Below are 23,181 nucleotides of genomic sequence, written 5' to 3' on the forward strand. Positions count from 1 at the left end.
CTCTTATTAACTAAAAATGACGTTAAAATCGGATAAGGGACATCTACAATTCATTAAAAAATATTTTTTTTAGAAAAGTTCAACACCCTATATCTTGGAAATGATGCATTACTGGGCTTAACTTACAAAACTTTTTATTTATTGAATTAGATCCTGAATAGGCTCTCACAACTAAACACCTTTCACTTGAAATGAAAAGAAACTTCATTCATGGGCTTTATTTCATTGGAATTTCTCAAATATTGAGGAACATGTATCATATAAACAAAATACTGAGTAATAGTTACTGCCGACTTACGAGATATATGGCAATGGCAAATTAAAATTCATAGAAGATCAAAATGTGTCATTTTGAAGTCCTAGTATATGACAAACATACTGGTAAAAAAGTATTTGTTTATTATTTACAATTTGTACATATATCTATTATATATTCATCTTTATTTAATGTTATTACTATATTATACATGTGGAATTAGCGTTCAGGTTTCATTATTAAAATCCTTTCTATAAGATTGCTAAAATTACACATAATCAAGCTTCAATTTGAGAAATGTAAAATTTTCACTTACCAAAGCCATTTTTTGTTTTTGTCACTCTTTGGACTAAACAACAAACGCCCGTCTATATCTGGAAATTCATTAAAACCAACCTTTACAGATTTGCAAACAAAAAAAGTGAGATAGAATATTTGACAAAAAACCGGTTTTGTGAATATCTCACTATAAAAGGTTACATACATTATTCATGAATTTTCATCAAGAAATAAATGACATGAATATAAAATACAACATAAAATTAATTTTGTAGCAGAAAAGAAAAAGTAGAAGAGTACTTAAGAATAATTGCAGACTATTTTAGTATGAATGTTTTGTCAGTGTGGAAAGGAGATGGACAAGTATTTCTGAACTTTATTCATTCAAGATTATATTTTCGATTAACGACATAGATGAATACGCGGATTTTGTTCCTTGGAAAACGTTTAAAAGGCGGCTCCTGTAAACGAGAATAAAGCTCACCTGGCTCAAAGCTCAAAATGGAGATAAAACAAGACATATTCAATTTCTGTAAATCTGAAAAAGTTGCTCAAATGAATTCTACGATATTGAACAACTAGGCCCCCTGTTAAATTTATATTTTTATCAAAACAACATTCCAAAAGTATATCTATAATTTCGTAATTTTTATACAATGAGCTATTCAATCAATAACATTATTACACATACTGCTTACAGAAATCTTTATAAAGTTATAAATTCATCAAATTGCATTCTATGTAATTTTTTCTTAGTCAATATACATCTTTTAACTAGTTGCCTGTTCATTTATGATCCAAAACAATTTTTCAACTTTAAAACAGAATGCGAAAAAAATATTACATTTTCATATTAAGCTCGAGCAAATTAACGAAAATGAAAAAAATTTATAAGTCAGCTATCGATTCAAAAAATATTTTTGCCTATTTTATCATAACTAAGTCGTGCTAATTCAGACAAGAAATACTTCAAGCAAGCCAAAAAACATTCCAATTGAATAAATAATTATGAAAACTTAAAATTCATCATCATCACTAAGGTATCATACAATGCCTTCAAAATTACTTTTCAATTTTGTAAAATTGCTCGAGTTTCTATTTGAACTAGATTGAAGGTGACATTTGATATGATCTTAAAAATAACTTCAAATAAATAATAGTGAAATGTATTCAATAACGCTATTAGATTTTCACAAAATAATACTATCATGTCAAGAATATAACATGCCTAAAAGTTATTGTAATGTACAACGCGTATTTCCTTTGTGCCAACTGTTTTGTGGAAATCCCTCAGTAGAGTGTTATCAAATAAGTAACGTTGGTTTTCATCTATCGGCCAATTCCATCAGATATGATATGGTGAAATATGATATTTCTAATCTGAATTAACCAATAGGAATGAAAAAATAGGTAAAATTTTTGTTCAAATCAAACAACTAACTTCATTTTACAAGATTTTTATTTTAGACTTTGAAACTTCAGTAAGCAAAATTTTTGCAACTTGCATTGGCTTAGGGAATGAACAAAATTGAATAAAACCTGACCAAAAATTTGAAGAAAAACGTTTAAAAAAATCTTGACTCAAAAACTACAAAAAAATCAGATAACATACAGGGATACTCATCAATGCAAGGAATCAAGGTTTTCTTAATTGGCATAACAGATTGGGCCACCCAGTATGCATCTTTTTTAAAAGTGAAAATAATATACCACTTCACAACTGAGCTGGAAATACTATTTCAAATCAAGTTTCTGAACATTCTATTTTAGGTAGCCAGGTACACTTCAATATTAGTTTTGAAGGAACTTTCTGTAGTTTAGGTGCACACTAATCAATGTTTAATGTATTAAAGTATTGTTGATGATTCCTGACTGAACCAAGAAATGTGTCCAAAATATTCTTTATTCCATCAAGGTTTTATTTTTCGTACCTGATCAATCAGATATTCTAAGTAATAATTCAAAATTTAATGATTTTTTTTGTCAAAATGTGTGGCGCTACGACTTCGTATTATATAACATACGTTGAAAATAATTATTCCACTACAAAGTTGCCTGTGCTTTACTTTAAAACAATGTGATGCCAAAGGATTTTGTTGGTTTCAATATAAAAATATTTGGAAGGTTGTCTTTAACAAAAATATAAAAGCAATAAGGCGAAAATGGCTTGAAAATAGTCGTTTTTCTCACGTTATATATAAAAAATGTTTAGAATATGCAGTTTACTGGTATATACATCTCAAGCAAAAGTATTTACAAACGGTGGACTATACAAATGCCAGCCTATGACATACCAAATAGCAATATTGAGAGTTTGAATGTCCTTTCTTTCACAAACGGAGATTCCTTTTTGTTGTAGTTGTGCCCTCTGGAAAAAATATTTTTAACGACAATATCAATAAAAAAATATCACATTTTCACGAAACCCTTCAGACAGGAAAGCATCAGATTTCAGAATAAGGATTTGAAACAAGTCAAACTTATAAAGTTTTCGTAGAATAAAACGAAATCAACAAATTAAATAAGAGTAGTAATAAAACATTACTTCATAATAATGGCTATGATCACAAATTGAAAAATTTTGTGATCACTGAGGAGACAGTCAAGAAATTCCTCAAATGCAGCAGAGGCCTAGGTTTCAACTCGAATAAAATTTACCTATGAGAGCCTTTCAAAAATAAAAGCTGCATCGAGGCATTTCGTAATTTATCTCACGAATTAAAAAAATGATAGTCTAGTCACGTAGAACCCAGTATAATAATTATGAAAAACACGATGAAATAACAAAATTTTAAAAGATGGATATAGATAAATTAAATAAAGCCTGAATATGCGACGAATATAATTGATAACTAGTCTAGTACTTATCTTGGAACAGAAATAAGTTATTAGTTGCCGCAACAGCTATGATATTTTCCGCAGGATGCCATGCTGTGTGTAATATTTTTTTATTGAAATCTAAACAGTCTACACTAATTTCATCCTTTTTTCGCTTTCCTTGAGAGCACACTTTTCTTGGTTTCAAAACTGTTCGAGGTTTGGCAACATCCCTTGAAGCTTCCAACGTTACTTCTTTCTTCGTTGTTCTGTCAAACATTCTGAAGAAATTGTTGTAGGAACCAGTCATTATTGCAGTATCGTTACCGTTCCAGCAACACTCGAATTTATCAAAAATGCAGTCATTCTCATAAAGCGAGCACAGCTTCGCTCTCAGATATTCATGCACCTGAAATATTGAATAATTTGATTAAGCGAATTCAACCACTTCCCTACAGTATGGACAGAAAACAAGTCAAATAATCACTGAAAATATACTTGTGATGCACTGTTTGGAACCTTTGGTGTAGTAATGAACATTACTAGTTTTTCCCAACACCAAACCGTTATTTTAACACCTCGACACGTGTTTCGATAACCAAGTGATCATCTTCAAGAGGAAGATCAACCTAATCATACTTACTTACATAATTAGAGTAGAATACTTTATTTGAACATTTTACATACAGTTGTACATTTATGGCAAGTCACAAATACAGAAATCCTTGATCAGATATAAAATTCATCTACTATGAAATATAAGTAAAGAATATAAGTATAAATAAAATCTTAAATATAATAATTTTGAAATATGTTGCTAAAATTAAAATGTAGGTATGTTGATTTAATGAGGCCTTCCGTTAGTTGAAGATCCCGCCATTACAATATATTCCTCTATATTATAGAAACAGTGTTGGAGGGGAAAGCTTTTGATAATAAATTTAAATTTAGTGAGGTTGGGTGACTTCACAGATGAATGAAGATGATTGTAAAGATTTAAGTTCAGTGAATTTCTTTACTTATATTCAGATTATGTCTAGGCAGGTTCAATAAACTTGTGGACCTTGTTTCATATGCATGATTTTCACCATGTCTTTCAAATTCAACATTTTCATGGATCTTCAGTAACACTTTCTAGACATACACTGTTGGAAGTGACATAATGACGAGTTGAATAAAAAGATGACGACAATGATCTTTGTAACCAGCTTTTGATACCAACTCACATGAAGTTACAGAAACAAAACCTCGACAGCAATTTAAAGACCTTAATAATAAATTTAATATTGAACACTTTATTTCATTTTTGAGGCAGGAAGATTGGAATGATATGTATATGTGTGGGGGTAATGCAAACGAAAAATTTGAGATCTTTTTTCGAACTTTTAAATATTACTTTGAGCTTTTCCTCTAAAAAAAGTAAAAGAAAAACAGGCATCATATATAAAAAAAAAACATGGTTAACTAAAGGTTTACTCATTTCTGGAGAGGAATTAAACGGAAATGAGGTTACCAAAGAATACTATAAAAAATATAAAAAGTTATATAAACATCTATTAAATGTATCAAAAAAGCAATATAATAATGACATTATTGCAAACGCAAAAAATTAATCTAAAACAGCCTGGACTATTATAGGATCAGGCAAAAAATCAAAAAGGAGGTTGGAACCAATTCACTTAACTATTGATAACAATATTGAACAGGCACCCCAGAATGTAGCAAATCACTTTGTTGAATATTTTAATACCATACCCACACTACTGGCTAGCAATGTTAAAGAATCATCAGAAGAACCCACACTTAGATACTTCAATCCTTCTACTTTTTCATTTAAACCAACAACAGAACCAGAAATAAATGATATAATCAAAAACCTAAAAGCCTCTCAATCTACTGGTAATGATGAAATAAGTCCCAATCTTTTAAAAAAGTGTTCGTCATTTATTGCAGGCCCACTAACTTTTGCCATCAACTGCTCGTTGGAAGAAGGTATTTACCCAGATAGCTTAAAAGAATTAGAATTAGAATTAGAATATATCGTTTAATGTCTTAAGAACTAACATCTTGTTGACAAACACTTCGTAACTCTAATGCGTGTTACCATACGATAGATGCAATATATGAAATAGGGAATAAGCTTTTTTCCATTGGCAGGTACTTATTAAACACTAAGTTACAATGTAAATAATACTAAGTTCAGATCATAGATGAGGGAGAGAGTATCTTATAAATATGTATAAATTAAGTTTTTATGTATAAATAAAATTGTCTTAAAAAATTAAAATTGTAAGATAAAATTAAATTAAAATTAAAATAAGATTAAAATTAGAGTTACACTTGTATAGATAAAATTAATATTGTATAAATAAAATTAATGTTGTATAAATAAAGTTGTCAATAGAATTAAAATTTGTATAAATAAAATTATTTCGTCATGAGTTTAGTTAATCATCGTAATATTCTGTCAAGTTATAATAAACCTTGTCGATGAGATGATTTTTTAGGTTTTTCCTGAATATTTCATAACTTTCAGATACTCTTATGGACAAAGGTACCTTGTTGAATATTTTTAAACCATTGTAAATAACAGAATTTTTTATTAAAGTCGAGTTTGGTTTTGTAGTTCTAAGCTGATCAACCTGTCGTGTATCATATGCTATGTTACCTTCAGTATATTTGAACTTGTTTTTGTATATTAGGCTTGCTGTTTCTAGAATGAATATCGACGTCAGGGTTAATATTTTAGTCTTTTTGAATAACGGCCTACAAGATTCTGTCCATTGGGCTTTGCAAATGTATCTAACTGCCCTTTTTTGTATTACAAAGATAGAATCGAATAACTGGGATGTGCATGCTCCCCAGAACGCTATTCCGTATCTCAAATGTGCATCTACCAATGCATAGTATGCACATTTGGCCGCCTGGAATCCCAATTCATTTGAAACCACTCTGAGAGCATAGCATCCTGAGGCAATTTTTTTTTTAAGGTTTGTTATGTGGTCCTCAAATTTTAGTCTACCATCTATTTGAAGCCCCAAGAATTTCGTAGATGGGTTATCTTCAATCATGGTTTCCCCTAGAAATAGTTCTGCTAGGGTACACTTGAAAGTGACTACTTTGGTTTTTTTTGTGTTGAATGCTAAAAGATTATCATCACACCACTGTTTTACTGTCTTGAGATCACCCTCCACGTTGCTCTGCAGGGTGTTTATATTCTTTTCATGCCACAGAATTGTGGTGTCGTCGGCAAACATTGTGAACCTTCCCTTGATATTTATGTATGCCAGATCATTTATGTAGAGGAGGAAAAGGATAGGGCCCAAGATTGATCCTTGGGGTACTCCACACTTGATATCTAGTATAGAAGAGTGTGTCGATGTCCTGACAAATTGACTTCTTCCTGCTAGATAAGAGCATATCCAATTATATTCCATGCCTTTAAATCCATAATGATGAAGCTTCTGTAGCAGTATTCCATGATTGACGCAGTCAAAAGCTTTCGACAAATCACAGAATACCGCAACCAGAGCTTCCCCATCATTTATGTTTTTATAGGCCATTTCTAAAAAATTAAAAATCGCATCATTTGTGCCCTTTTTTTGTTGAAAACCAAATTGATGATCACTAATTATTTTGTTGGCCTCTAAAAATTCTATTATTCTATACTTGACTAATTTTTCAATTATTTTGGCCAGGGTAGGAATTAAACAAATTGGTCTCAAATTACTTGGGTCTCTTTGATCTCCTCCTTTGGATAGCGGTATGACTACCGCCGTTTTGAGAAAATGAGGGAAATTTCCTGTTGAAAATGAGTGATTTATAAGAGTGGCTAAGACCTCCAAAGCGTTGTCAGGTAAATTTTCAAAAATTTTTATCGATTGACAGTCTATCCCTGACGTTTTTTTATTTTTGAAACTTCTAATTGTTAGTTTGATCTCCTCAGCATTTGTTACATAGAAGTGAAATGATTCTTCAACCTGAATGTTTTGGAGATATGTTGAGGGATCGCTGGATTGCTCAAGTGGTGCTGTTATCTTTTCTGCTATAGTGCAGTAGTAGTGGTTAATTACGTTGGGATCTAGCTTTATTTCTGTATTTTCTTTGTTTTGTTTGCCTCTCAACTGGTTAACAATCTTCCAGGTTTCTTTTGATTTGTTATCAGCGTCATTGATTCTAGAGTGATAATAGTTATTTTTTGCTCTTCTGATAATAGTCCTATATAGTTTTCGGTAGTTGTTATAATAGTCCTCAAAAAAAACGTTGTTCAAATATTTTCTGATGTAATGGAGGGTGCGCATATTTTTAGCAGAAACTCTAATTCCTTTTGTGGTCCAGGGTTTCCTTTTTTTAATTTTAATTTTTTGTTTAGGGAAACATGTTTCGAAAAGGCTGGTCATGTTTGAATAAAAACTTTGGAATGGATCTGCTGCTGATAAGGTATTATTCCAGTCAAAATTTGCACAAAAAGTATTGAATTTTTGAAAGTTACCCCTGCTATATATTCGACCAATTTTTTGTTTTGTTTTCTTTCCTTCAATATCAATTTGTACAGTGCAATATATCGTCTCATGGTCAGATAAGTTGTTTGCATTTACATTACATAATATTTTAGTTTCGTCGAAAGTAGTGCAAAAGTAATCTATTAAGGTTGAAGAATACTGTGAAATTCTGGTCGGCGCGTTTACATGCATCACAAGATTAAAATTTATAAGTAGGTTATTAAGCCTCTGAGTGTCAGCACTATTCTGATCCTCGAAGTTAATATTCAAATCTCCCGTCAGTATGATCTGAGAATTAATAGGTACTTTCGTAAGAAGACCTTCTAATTTATGTAGAAAAGCATTTACATCCGAAGCAGGAGCTCTGTATAAGCAAATCAAAAATGTATTTATTGTTATTATGTGAAGCATTGTAAATTCAAAAACTTTTTCTTCAATGAGTTGGTTATATTTATCTATACTTCTGATTGTAAAGTTCTCAAATAGAGAATCGTGAACAAGGATAGCTGTGCCTCCATGTAAATACTCACTTCTACAAAACATAGACATCGCCCTGTAACAAGGTAGAGGTAGCGGTTCTGTCTTTTTTAGCCAGTGTTCGGTTAATGAAAGAAAATTTGGATATTCGAGTTCTTCCAACAATAATGTGAGTTCATCTATTTTATTACGAACAGATTGAATATTCAAAGTGAAAAAGGTTAAGTACTTTTCGTGACATTTTGGTTTCTGGCTAAAAAAGACGAATGCGTCAAATGTGCCTTTATTTGGAGGTCCGATCTGCTTCTCTCTTCGTGTTTTAATTTGTTTAGCTCTTCCGATAAGTTGTTCATACTTTCCTCCGCCTCTAATCCCATCATCTCAATTTTAGCATCTCTTTCTTCTACATCTCGTTTTAAATTTTTAATAGCCTCCTCCATAGTACTAATCCGTTCTTCCTCTGCTTTGTTCTTTTTTACGCATTCTTTCGAGCAGAGTAATTTCGAACCTTCGATTAATATATATTTTTTTGTCCGGTCGACACAGCTGGAGTGGAACATATTAAAACACTGGATACAGCAAACATTTTGACACTCTTTGTTCTTGCAACATTTGAAGTTTGATGTCATTGTGAACCGGCCCTAATCCTCTAAGTATTGAAACACTTCCGTGTTTAAGCTTTGCCTATAACCACCGTACTAATGAGTTTATCACAGGCAAAAAGTCCGAACTGTTTTTAAGTCACTGATAATTTTTTATCATTTATCGTTAAAATTTGTAGCTTTTGCTTAGATGCACTTTAGGTTACAAATAGCGTTTTTATATGGGAAGTCCGCACTAAGAAGACAATTAATGGTTGCGGGAGCACTAAGTGAAGACACCATGCAAAAATCGCAATTTCTGGCAATCTTTAGACAACAGGAATATTCCAAAATACGGAGAACATAAGACTACACGTCTACACTTGTCTTGTTATTTTCAATACGTTCCTTTAATGAAATTGGAAAAATAAAACCTATACATAAAAATGGAAATAAAACCCATCACTGTCCCCAGATATGGGTAATCGAACTCTGGGTATTTTCTTAGATCTAAGTAAGGCATTTGATCTTGTAGACCACAGAATTCTACTAGACAAATTGGAAAAGTTTGGTTTTAGGGGAAACTCACGTAGATGGTTTGAAAGTTATCTCCAAAATCGAACACAATACGTTGATATAGATCAGTATCAATCTAAACGTTTAAAGTATACTATTGGAGTACCACAAAGCTCTATTTTGGGACCTCTACTTTATATAATTTATGTCAATGACTTTGAAGGCAATTTTGTAATGTATGCGGATGATACTACACTACTGGTTAGTGGAAAGAATGTTACATCCACAGGTGACCTGGCTCACAGGGAAATTTTAAAAGCCCAGGATTGGTTTTCTAGCAATAAATTAATCTGCAATGATAAAAAATCATCCTTCCTAAGATTTAGTTATGCCCCAAATGGTCATGATCACAGTTTACTGTTAAAATCACAGAACGGTTCAATGAAACAGGTGAATTCAATAAAATTTCTAGGACTTATTCTCACTGAAGATTGTAAATGGAATCAACATATTAATGAAATATGTAAAAAAATAACGCCTATGTGTTACTGTATCTATCAACTCAGTAAAATTATAGATAAGTCGGTGGTACTCATGTACTATCATGCCCAATTACACTCAACAATCTTATATAGTATAGTAGCTTGGGGCCTATCACGTGAGGCACAAAGGGTATTTATTTACAGAAGAGAGTTGTCAGAAACATTCAGAGTGTAAATAGACGTACTAGCTGCAGAGATCTATTCAATGTTTTAAGAATATTAACTCTCCCATGCATTTATATGTACCAGCTGTTGATTTTTGTAAAATCGGATCAGTGACCTTTTACCTTCTTAAACAAAAATAATTACGGCACAAGAAATTCAACATTGCTAGAAATACCAAATCATAGACTGGCTAGATCAGAATCAAGTCCAATTTTCATGGGTATCAGGCTATTTAACAAATTGCCGAATCATGTTAGAAAAATGTCACTAAGAAAATTTAAACCGTTCCTAAAAAACTTTCTGATTAATAAAGCCTACTATTCCATTGAAGAGTTTATAAATGACTTATCAATATAACTGAAGAATTGAGATTGTCATCTAGGGATGTTGATATATTATAATTTTACCTAGTTATAAGTTTCAATATATAATTTTACATAACTGTTCATATCCTATATATACATATTTTTATTTTATTTTATAAGTTTATTTATATCATATTCCACTGACTTGTTCTATATCATTGAGTTATGATCCAGAAGAACCAATAAAATATTATTATTATTTAGCTAGAATTCTTATGGCCTTTTTTTGGCACCTAAACACACTTATCGAGTTACTTGAATGACTCCAAATGGGAATAACTTAAGAAATAACTGAGTGAAATAATCTGTAGTAGGCTCTTTTCAGCGTCATCAAGGTGACCACATCGTTCAGTCGCCTCAAAACAAACAAAACAGTAGAAAGTTCGCTGAACATAGCTATGTGATCAGACCAGCTCAATCTATGATCAATGGTGAATCCTAAAAACTCAACACTTTTAGATTGGGGAATATTGCGATTGGAAGATACGATTATATTTTGAGTTTTATCTTTATTCAAGATAAGTTTGTTAGCAGCAAACCAATTGTAAGCTAATGTTTTGCTATCTTCCATCATTAGTTGTAAGCCATAGATACCTACGTCTTAAGCGCCTTAAATTAATTTCACATTATTACCTTATCTACTATACTAATAATGTGAAATTAATTGTCTAGTAGATAAATTAATTTAAGACACTTAAGACGCATGACAGGTATCTATGGTATAAATAAGGATAACTATGTAAGTATGATTAGTTTGATCTTCCTCTTGAAGATGATCATTTGGTGATCGAAACAAGTATCAAGGTGTTAAAATAACGGTTTGGTGTTGGGAAGAAACTCTAGTAATATTCACTGTCAATATAATTCAGGTAATGAAAATGTAAATATCACAGAGGAATTGCTGTTACAGCTAAACATAATTGAAAAAAAATTGAAGAACCTGTTCAGAAAAAAGTATTTTCACAAAAAATACATAAAATCTTACTTTTTGTAAATATGGATCATCAATAAGCTGAGGAAATTGAAATGAATAACAGTAAAAAATTATGTATACTACCATACAATGACATTGATATATTAAATGCATTATCACTTATTCCTATCTACTTGAGCAGAAAAAATGAATTATCACGAAAGTTATCAGACTACAATTTACGAACCGATCATAACATACTGGAGTTGAATTTAAGAAATGACAAAATCTGAAAACGCTTCATACTCCATGTGGAAACGCTTGAGAAAGCTATTGTATAGCAGCATGTTGCACTCGGTTGCAGTTTTGTCAACTGTCCAGTGAAAATCTCACAATAAAGTGTTACTTAATACGTTCTCGATTTTCATCAAGTATCAGCCAATTTCATCATATATAGATTCAATTTTTTTTTATTTTGGTTCTTAACAAAGCTACAGCTTTAGAACATGTCACAAAATACGATAAAATTAACATATGCTCAAAAAGTAAAATATAAAATCTTCAGAAGATACTTAACTGTGCAATAAAAATAATAATACAGTCCATTCATACAATCGTGCAAGGGATCTTTGCACTATGGTCCAGGGAAAGAATGGAAAAAGTCAATTATACCATATAGGGGATTTTCCATAAGTAATGTCTTTAAATCTTTTTTGAATTTAGTAAAGTGCAGAGAACGTACTGTGAGAGGTAGGGCATTGTACATTTTAATATCAATAGTATCGTCCATTCTTTGTAACCGGGTTTGAGGTATAATCAAATTATCTTTATTTCTAGTATTGTGACCGTGTATATCAGACATAACAGAGTAACTATTAATGTTTTGTTTGACATATAGTAACTTTACAGAAATTATCAGAGAGTAAAGTGTCATTATTCTCAATGTTTTAAAGATTGGTTTGCAGGAGTCTTCAAAAATAGCTCCTGTAATAAATCTTACAGCCCTCTTCTGAATGACGAATATAACATTCAAATGAAACTGAGCTGCCGAGCTCCAAACAGACAAGCCATATCTAATAATGGATTCGAACAGTGCATAATAAGTAGTTATTGCAGCAGATTGGTTAATACATTGTTTAACTTTTCTTATTGCAAATACTGCACTATTTAGTCTATTGCAAATTGTTTATACATGTATGTTCCATAGTAGCCTGACATCTACATCTACACATCAGCATACATAATTGTCTCGATATTTGAGGTGAACATATTTGGCAAATCGTTATTATAAATAATAAAGACAAGGGGGCCCAATACTATAACTTATGAACCATAAAAAAATATTATTATTTTTTGGTCTTGGGTATTTCAATATAATGTTAACAATGCTATTAAAAATTATCCTATCAATGAAATGGAGGTTACTTTCAATTATGGAACCTTATAGGTTGGGACTTCCATTGTCTACAAATATTAAATCTGTTTTTCCGATAACCAACTGTCGCCCCCCTACGAAAGAAAATTCTCAAAAGTCAAAAATTGTGCGAGCTAAGGACTAACGAGGTCTTGACTTTTAACGTGTAATTCCTAACATATGATTGATAACTTGAGAGAAGAGAAGAAACAGAAAATTTTTAAGACTGAAGAATTCAGTTGCCCACCATTTTTCAAGATTAAGATGTTGAGCTATCAAACATGAAAAACTACTTGAACAATGAAAAAACATCAAAACGCTTTCTGATTGCTTGTCTCAAGTCTGCCCGGACGCACTTTCAAAACATCTCATTTAAGTAGACCTAGTGGTACTTTTGGAATCCACAGCTTCATGGGCTCATTTCATTCTACCTTTAAAAGACACTATTTCCAATAATCATGTTCTTTGTACTAGTTTGAACATGTCTTTCTTTGTTGGTCAACCACTAGTCTCAATGTTACTGTTATGTTCATTAATATCCCAAGTGTGGCCTAGCTAGCTAATGGAAAAACAACTCAAAAGGTAGTGCAGGAAGTTTTCAAATAAACTGATAGTTTATCATCTGTTGTATTTTGCAGGCCCGGCTGTTTTCTCATTATCAAGCTTTTTTTAAAATTTTGGTAAACGAATAAAGAATATATAAAAACTGAACTTACAGGATACGTCTCGATGGGTTTAGTCTCCATGTGCAAATCCCAAACTTTAACTGATAAATAGTCTCTTGAAATCATATATCTACCACTATTTGATAATTTAACGTCAGAAATACTGGAAATTATTTCGGAGAAGAAGCTCCTGTTAGTAGGATCTTCAGGCTCCTCGAACAACTTTGAATGCCTGTCGCAAAGAGCTGCTGCTCTCATATCACACAGTCGAATTGTTCCCTTGCTACTACTATAAACAAATAAGTTGCACTCTACAGGATGAAACTCGGCTGCTGTTATAACTTCAGTAAGTTCCTCCATATTTGTAGGTTTGATGTCAACAATATTGAAGCTTTGATCTGTGATTTCCAAATGCCATAAGTTGATTCTCAAGTCGTCTGCAGAAAGGTAAGTTTCTTGGTCAGAATTAACCGATATAGAATTGATGTGGTAGGTGTGAGCATTTGCAAATATTCTCCTCGGAGAAGCTTCCACCATCAATTCCATTGGTTTGATTATTGGCACTCTAAGAGCACTTACATTGGCTGGATCTATCAGAGAGCCATTTTCAGCTTTTGTATTATATCCTTCGACTCTCTTGTCTCTCTCAGAAACTTTCCACAATTTTATTGTTTTATCATTTGTGGAGAGGAGAAAATGCGCGGGATTCTTCCTTTTGAGCCATCGTATTTTATTTATTTTCTCTTCAATCTCTAAACTCTTGAGGTAGTCAAATTCTGGCTCATGAGATTGAAATGTCGAATACACGTTATATTCTCCACGTTTGGGAAGTACAGTTTTAGAGATGGGGTCACGTTGGAAAATAACTACTCTGCCACCCTTGTCGCCTGTGGCTAATAGCTCGCCATCGTGGTTGAATTCTACACATGATATTATATCTGCTTCGGTTACATCATCATCCAAGGTTCCCTTTACCTGCGAGAAGCTCCACTGAACATCACCATTACCTGCAAAACAAACAATTTACTCAATTGTCGAATATTTGCAGTAGACATTTTGATGATGCTGAACGACAATAAATCTGTCCCAACTAGTTACAGATTTTCAACATCGAATTGAAATCCATCCAACCTGATTATTGTCAAAATAATTTTACTCATAAACTCTCAACAAGTGTAAAAATTTGGTAGATCGATGTTACGGCTTCGGTTAATATTCGAGAAAAAAATAATAATCTATCAAGTCATCAAAATAGTACTACTGTATGTTATGATATTTCACACGATTTTGACACAGTACTGGACTGAAAAGTTCGAAGGTTAACACACAGATGACGCTACTAGTATTATATCAATATGATTTCTAGTTAACTCTAACCTTCAAAAGACATACAAATTTCACAGCTGTCGGACTATTACTTTGTGGGACATTACATTTTTAGTGTAGCGACTTCAGTTAGTTTGAAGAAAATGGATAAAAACGAATTCCGTGTGTTGATAAGGCATTGCAGTGGACGTCCCAAAGAGGCTGTTACCAACGAAGTCCATAAAATAATTTTGGATGACCGCAAAGTGAAGTTGATCGAGATAATAATAATAAAATAAAAATAAGTAGGTGCTGCGAGAGCTCACAATCGACCAAAAACAACAACGAATTGATAATTCTGAGAAGTGTTTGAAACTGTTCCACCATAAGAAACCCGAATGTATGCGTGTTGCATGCAAAGAAGCAACAGTCGGCTGGCATTCATTGTTTTAATTATTTCAAAGGTAAGATATTGCATGAATATGTAGTTCTGCTACAGTTTACATACATTATAATAGACAAGGCTTTGATAAAAGTTGAATTTATGAAAAAAAAACCCTGGAGATATATAGAACTAATGGAGTACTAAGGTGTGATAACACTAGATATATTAGCAGATACTTTTATAATTACCCAAAAGAAATAGCAATTTCACAACACTGAAAATTCAGATACTTCTCAATTTTAAAAAGGGCAGTAAATAGAAGACTGTGGAAACCAGTGAGGAATTGTGGGTGAGTCATTAAGGATTAGTAAGATTCAGAAAGATAAACAGGTTTCAATCTGATCAGATTTTGTTCCAAAAACACATTCTGCCTTAAACGATTCCCGATGACAATACAAATCTGGTTTCTCTTAGTCCCTCTTGAGACTTAGGAGGGTTTCTCGTAGAAAAGCAGGTGGTTGGAGATGTTAAAAACAAATATTGATTAAAAATGAAACTATTAGAAATAATTTTCATTCCTTAAGTAATACCCATTGATCCGAGTATTTATGACACAGAATAGTTAATAGTATGAATGTGTGAAAAAACCATGTGAAATAATTTTGTATATATTGAAATAATGTCCCATTTCAAACTGGTGTTTTTTTTATCTTACTTGGTTGTACAGTATTGTTCATTATTGTATCTTGATATTAACCTAAAGTACTGAAATACATTGCTGCGAATGTTACATTTATACAATTTTACAAATTCATTCTAATAAATGTTTACTATTCACTTCATGGCAATAATGGTGTATGTATACAAATTTATCTCTTCACATATAGTCAGTGGGTGTACTTGAGGACTGGCTATAAATCAAATCATCTAAAGGAACGATTTGTTCAGTTGTTTTCTGATAGTGTCAGTCCATTATCCTGTAGCGTAGGGAGTTGAGACTGGCCTGAACGAATTGTTCCTCTTTAGATGATTTAAATTTTTCTCTTGCATTATGAAATGTTCCTTTTTAAGGAACTACCTTTGCATATTGACCGGTTTGGATAATTGTTATTTAAGACACTTTCAAATCACCTTTTGTAATGATAAGGTAGCTCACCTTGCTGAAATTCAACCTTTTGGATTTGTCAATTATTGAAATTAATACATAAGCACTAGAATGGCCTACTAGATCACCTGATATGACGCTACTAGATGTTTTTGAGGGGATAGATGACATCTGTATTGTACGATAATCAACCTCAGTAAAAAGTTTCTTGCAACGAAATGATTCTTTAGAGTCATTCTTTAGAGTCGTAGGGGGCTGTGTGGCATGGTTAAGTTGTTAGAAACGCAGGTTTCTGAATGCACAAAATGGAAACGAAATTCATGTTTCATAAAGTAAGAAATAAGTTTGTGAACAGACTTCTTCATTATTGAGAGGACAGTTATGAAAAATTTTTTCTTAAAATTATGATATCGATTGTAGATTTATAAAATGAAAATAAATTTGCTAATTACTCGAGAATGGGAGAATGATCTTAGGAGATTAGCAGATTAACTAAACCACAAAAAATTACTATTGTGTAATAGAATGAATAATGAATATTGCAAGTTATATATACTTGAAAACTATATTTGTTTCTAATGAAGTATATATCTAAAACTTCAAATTTTAAATGATCCTATCCATAGGATTAAAAGTGCTGCTGCAACTTGAATGAATCACAAATTATTTTCGTAAAGTTCCCTTATTATTATGCGAGAAATTTTTCCTAACTGTAGAAGCCAGTTTTTGAATGAAGCACAAATGAGTTTCGTAAATTTCCCTAATTATTATGCCAAAAATGTTTACCTAACTGTAAAAGCCAATTTAATTATCCTTATCAAGAAATAATTCCTTCATTTTAATGAAACCTATATAAAAAATGTATTCAATGAAGAGATAAGACTATCATAAATTATTTTTAAAGTGTAAACCTATCATAAAAATTAAAATATGGCATATATATTTGTATACTAATTGAAACTGATGGAAGATAGATTAAATATCTTATAGTTTTGGTATGGCGGTCGTACACTAAAAATATTATAATTTTATCGTGTCAACTGGAACAGAATTAACAGATTACAATACGTAGGAAATTCACAAAATAATTTAGCTTCCATTGGTACCTTTCGGAACTTTAATAAATAAGAGTTTCAATACGTAGGAAATTCACAAAATAATTTAGCTTCCATTGGAACCTTTCGGAACTTTAATAAATAAGAGTTTCAATTTAGAAGACTACAAAATGTTAATTCTTTCGTGAAAAAAACCTTTTTACTGATAACAGTAATAGTCAATACCTTCATTATTTCCACGAATTACAAATTCATCTCAAGTGCGTGGATAATTACTGAGAAATCATCAAGTCATACTTATAATTCATAGAAAAATATTACCACTATATGTTTTGTCAAAGTTTTTATGTACCTATAAATTAATATTTCTTCTCAATTGGACGTAGTAAATTCATTATCCCTTGATTCAGATATTTGTCAAATAGTGGCGAGAAGAGGAAGTTCTAAAATATTATACTCAGGAAATGAAATGCATTTTTTTGATTATTTATCAGAAGGAAGAAAATAAATTGTTGAGCATATTATATCTGACAAGGAACTGTTATCAAAGATAAAGAAAATATAAACTGTTTCATGAAAAAATTTGCAGCTCTAGAACCAGAACTTTCGAAGTGCCATGGAAATAAAAAAAAAACTAAAGCAATTTGTAATCAAAAAAATCGATGAGACAAATAGAGCAAACCATGAAGCAACAAAAAGACTTCAGTAAAAAATAATAAAAAGGTTACTAGCCAACTACAACATACTGCCAATACAGGATGAAACAAGTATCAAACTGAATCATTTTTCATCTGTACACGGTCGCAAGAAAAATGTGATGAAACAATAGTTTTGGAAAGAAGCTCGTAACAAAAGAAAGTCTTTCATTCCTTTAGTATAAATGCATACTTGAAGACTGGCTTTCAATCAAATTATCTAAAGGAACAATTCTTTCAGGCCAATCTTCCCTTACCTACACAGTAGGTTTATGGATTGACACCTATCAGAAAACAACTAGTCTCCTGGTTAAACCACGAAGGGTGTTGGATTAGATATCGGACAGATGTCAGTGCAGGATTCTTCACAGAAGTAATTCCTGCATATGTTGTTGGCGATACAACTGCCAGAATTGATTTTTAATTATTGGAGCACACTTGCAGACTGGTTTCGGCCTATTTGGCCACTCGTCAGTGCACAATAGTGTCCATTATCAACATGAAGTCGATGATTTCCGATAATTAAAAATCTAATTCCTTTCCTGAAGCAAACGACAAACAACATATTTGTCATCATTGAGGTACTAACCAACTGCATATCCACAGGGCCCAAATCCTCGTATAAGGACAACAAACTTTCATTCATTCCTATTGTACGTGGGCATATTTAAAGACTGGCTTTAAATCGAATTATCTGAAGGAACAATTCGTTCAGGCCAGTCTTCCCTTACCTACACAGCAGGTTCTTGGACTGACACCTATCAGAAAACAACTACTCCCCTGGCTGATAGCACGAAGATGTCAGTCCATAAATCTACTGAGTAGGTAAGGTAAGACTGGCCTGAACGAATTGTTCCTTTGGATAATTTGAAAAGAAAGTCTGGTAACTTCATAAGTAGTATGAACAACAAAAAGGTATTCAGAAGATGGTAAATCTTCACATATATGGAACTGAAACAAATGTATCTTCAGAAAAGCTAGGCCTATTTCTTGCAAGGAAATTTCCATTAGTCTCCTGTGTTTTTTTTAATATATTCACCACAGCACCCCAATGTAAATCATCATTAGATATTCAGGACTTGTATCCAATCTTTGCTTTTAAAAAATAAGAAAAGTGGTACTTTTCTGGAAAAAAGTAGGACACAATTTGTAAAAAAAAATTAATATAGGTATTCATAGTAAAAAAATAAAAAGCGACTGAATCCAATGACCACTCTAAGCTGATAGGTATAATTGAAACATAGAAAGTTTTATTTCTCATTCAGGTTTGAAGACCGACGTAGTTTTGAACAGCATCCTAACGTTTCGTTTCGAGTGGCTAACTTCCTCAGAGGTTTATTCATCTTGATGATTCACCGGTAACTGGTGATTTCTATCTAGTCCGTATGTTGTATTTATGTTGACTCAGGCAGTCTACCTCTCTTGTTGATGTGTTGCTACTACCTTTTAATGATATATCGTCTCTAAGAGCCATAACAATGCATTGCTCTGTTGCCATCTTTGAGTATGGGATTCCAAATCCGGTTAAGCCTTACCGCCTCCACTTTTCTGTTGTTGTTCTCCGTATGTTTATGGATTTCTATGGCTTCCAGTACAAGCCGACTGTTGTATTCATGATCGGGGGTAAGAAGTTTCACATCTTCAAACAGTATCGTGTGATCTCCTTCACTAAGCATGTGTTCCTCTACTGCTGATTTGTCTATTTGAGCTAATCTACAGTTTCTCCAATGTTCATTCAGCCTTGTACCCACAGATCTTTTGATGGTACCAATATAAACTTTTCCGCAGGTGCATGGTATATGATATACCCCCGCAGCTGATAGTGGATCTCTTTTGTCTTTTTATTTTATGCTTCCCTAAGATTTTTCCGATTCTGGCTGTAACCCTAGGGATGTGTACGGTAGAAATGCATGAGCAACCGTATGAGTTTCTTCCCTATTTTGACTTGTGTAAGTCTTCAGTTTTATGGCCTTGTTGGTCTCTGTTACACTGTATCCATTTGATCTCAAACCACTATCCAAGTCAAAAGCGAGGAATTATCAAAACCCTGACGGAACGTGCCTGTAGAATATGTGAACCGGAACACCTACAAGAAGAATTGGAGCATCTTCAAGTGGCTTTAAGATCAAATGGATACAGTGTAAAGACTTCCGCAAGTCTTCAGTTTTCAATAAAAATGAAATTTGATACTGCTGTTCATTTCTGGAAAAGAAATTGCACTGAAAAAGTGACACACAATATAAAAAAATTAAAATTGGCGTGTGTGACCGTATCAAGCGAGTATTTTCGCAAATGATGAAATTATGCTGACTGTGAGCGACAACTAAACAAAAGTGAAAGATAAAAGGATTTACACCTCCTTTTGAGGTTGTATTTTATTTGTATCACTCATATTATGCCAAACATCTACTAAGATGGTTGACTAAGTGCAGGACTAACCTCTGTGAGGTATTTTGGATAGATGTATGTCGGATGTAATTCAATGTCCAGCGTGGTATTAGCCGGGGAAGTAGTTGTTTTTTTGAAAGGCATTTACCAAAGCCTACTGTATAGGTACGTTGGAAGAGATGAATATTTTGAGATTCCATTATGAAATATTTATTTTCTTATACGTATGTATCTCTCCTCGATACAGTCTTCAGACTTTTTGATTTTTAATTTTATCACAATAGCTACACTTTTTGCTGTAGGATAATAACCCCCTGTTAACCCTGAGAACAGTAGTACACTGAGAATTATTCACTCACTTTTTTTGTAATTATTTATCAAAAATATAAAATAACTGACATTCCTGTGTTAAAACCAAAATATTTCAAGATGTACTCCCCCACCCGCCAGAAGGTACCCAATGGCGTGTCTAGGCCAGGTGTCATCCCCAAATGGGTGCTCTAACGGCAAAAAATATTCATGAAACATTGATATATACTGATATGTATACACTGGTACTTAAGAGTACTCATTTTATTTTAATAACAAGAAACTTGTATTTGTAACTCTTTTTATGTAGTGACATTCTTTAAATCAATAAACTTTATCTTTTAATCACAGATAACGAAAGAAAATACTGACAATTGTACCTAAAAATTTAAAATGAACTACATCAAAAATTGTAACTGTGACTACTGATCCTTCCTATAAAATATTTAAAGGGATTGATTCATACCTTATTAAACCTTTTGAATTCTCTAGGTTATCCATGAAATTATACCTTTTTTAAACTTCAGAAATATTCTAGTCTTTAAATCTCATCAATAAACTTTAACTTTTAATCATAGATAATGAAAGATAATACTGAAAATTGTACCTAAAAATTTAAAATGAACTACATAAAAAATTGTCACTGTGACTACTGATTCTTCATATAAAATATTTAAAGGGATTGATTCACACCTTATTAAACCATGAAATTATACCTTCAGAAATATTCTAGTCTTTAAATCTCATCAATAAACTTCATCTTTTAATCACAGATAAAGAATGAAGATATTGACAACCGTACCTAAAATTCGAAATGAACTACATCAAAAATAGTTGTAATTGTACCAAGAATGTAATGAAATGAATTCAGGGCATTTCACACGTAGGAATACTAGAGGATGGCGACAAACTTACAGTTATAGATTTCACTGGTGATATTGCATTAGCAGACATTTGACTGAAGCACACTTACAAGAAGCTCGTGAAAAAGTTGTAGTGGAAATCATATGTATTCCAGCAGAACTTTAACCAAGAAATCAATTTCCAGCTTCTAAAACAATGGAATCGCAAGCGTGTATAAAATTTATGAAGCAGGAATCAGTCTTCAAAAACCAATTGATAATTTGAAAATAACTGTTTTAATTTTAATTTTGTAATATTAACAACAAGAACAATAAAATCAATATTTTTTCATATATTTTAATTGGTACTCTGAGGTGCCACAATTGAAATTTTCAAATAACACTTATTGCAATCTTAAATCCTCTTATGAAACCTTCACGACCTTGGATTTGAGGTGAGAAATTCATAAAGAATAAGGAAATATTTTTGGGCAAGTACTTGAAGTGCTTTGTTTAAAAATGTGTCAAAACATAAAACATGTAGCAAGTTTATTGTATATGTCTATCACCTTGCATTTAATTTGCATTGCTGTCGATTAATATTGCTGGTAATACCAAAGTGAAGTTGTGGTTCAGAGAAAATAACAATAAAACTATCTCCATTGTAATTTTTTTAAGAAGGAAGGTGAAATAAATAAATACTTCTGAATAACTACTCAAAGGTACATATGTTAAATGATATTTTCACAAGTTCTCAGATTCAGATGTTAAAATAAATATAACATAAATTCAATGACACCATCCTTATAAAACATGCCAACAAAATACAAAACCAATTACAGCCACATAGGTTCCTAATAATGTGCCTACATCAAACACCACTACATAAGCCATCTCGGATATGAAAATCAATTTTGGAAAATTTTTATATCCCAACTATCTGCATTAGTGAATTTTCACTGATTGTTTATATCGAACATTCGGGCAAATATTAAAAAACATTTCCGAAATTTCACATATCCAGCGTAAATTATTGATAGGGAGTTTGTTTGGGTGACGAACCAAAAAAAAAATAAGAAAAAGGGGCTGTTCTTTTCAGGCTTCAGGCGTAAACAATAACTGCCACTACTGAAAAACAAAATTACCTTCCATAATTTATAATAAAACACTTGTTTTGCACAAGAAAATTCACAAATCCCCTCATCGGGGTCACAGTAGGCGAGAAACGGCGATGTTGCAACACAACTTACCGGCCATAACACGATTCACGAGCGGGCTATTCGAAAATCGCGATCGTTTCGGCGAATTAAATGATTTTCCCTTGATGAAATGTTTGTCTTGATACTTCATGAGAATGAATTCTATTGAACCGTGAAAAATGTTAATAATGAAATATCTCTACTATTTAAATGGGCGTCATAAAAGTAACTGCTTATGTTCACCACAAAAAACCACTTCGAGATGAAAGGAATTGACGCCGTTGCCATATCCTTTCATTTTTTTAGCATCACAAACGTTGCCAAAGTTAATAGAAGGTTAGGGAATATATATATATATATATATATATATATATATATATATATATATATATATATATATATATAT

At 32.1% G+C, this 23,181-nt stretch overlaps 1 protein-coding gene across 2 annotated transcripts; it reads right to left on the bottom strand.

The window, feature by feature from the left end:
• Nucleotides 1–203: 203 nt before the first annotated feature.
• tws (protein phosphatase 2 regulatory subunit tws) lies at nt 204–23,051 on the bottom strand. 2 transcript variants are annotated; one of them, XM_074172556.1, is made up of 3 exons: nt 22,827–23,051; nt 13,544–14,499; nt 204–3,761 (listed from the first exon to the last, which is right to left on the bottom strand). In XM_074172556.1, exons 1-3 carry the CDS (start codon nt 22,924–22,926, stop codon nt 3,393–3,395), a joined length of 1,425 nt encoding a protein of 474 aa, XP_074028657.1. In that variant the 5' UTR covers nt 22,927–23,051; the 3' UTR covers nt 204–3,392. The 2 variants fall into 2 exon arrangements, with proteins under 2 accessions (XP_074028657.1, XP_074028658.1); XM_074172557.1 differs by having other exon boundaries at nt 22,722–22,859.
• Between the last annotated feature and the right edge of the window lie 130 nt (nt 23,052–23,181).

The sequence above is a fragment of the Leptinotarsa decemlineata genome, unplaced genomic scaffold, assembly GCF_025532065.1.
Source record: "Leptinotarsa decemlineata unplaced genomic scaffold, Ldec_3_MD MMD2_tig00000133_RagTag_RagTag, whole genome shotgun sequence".
In the NCBI taxonomy this organism is placed as follows: Eukaryota; Metazoa; Arthropoda; class Insecta; order Coleoptera; family Chrysomelidae; genus Leptinotarsa; species Leptinotarsa decemlineata.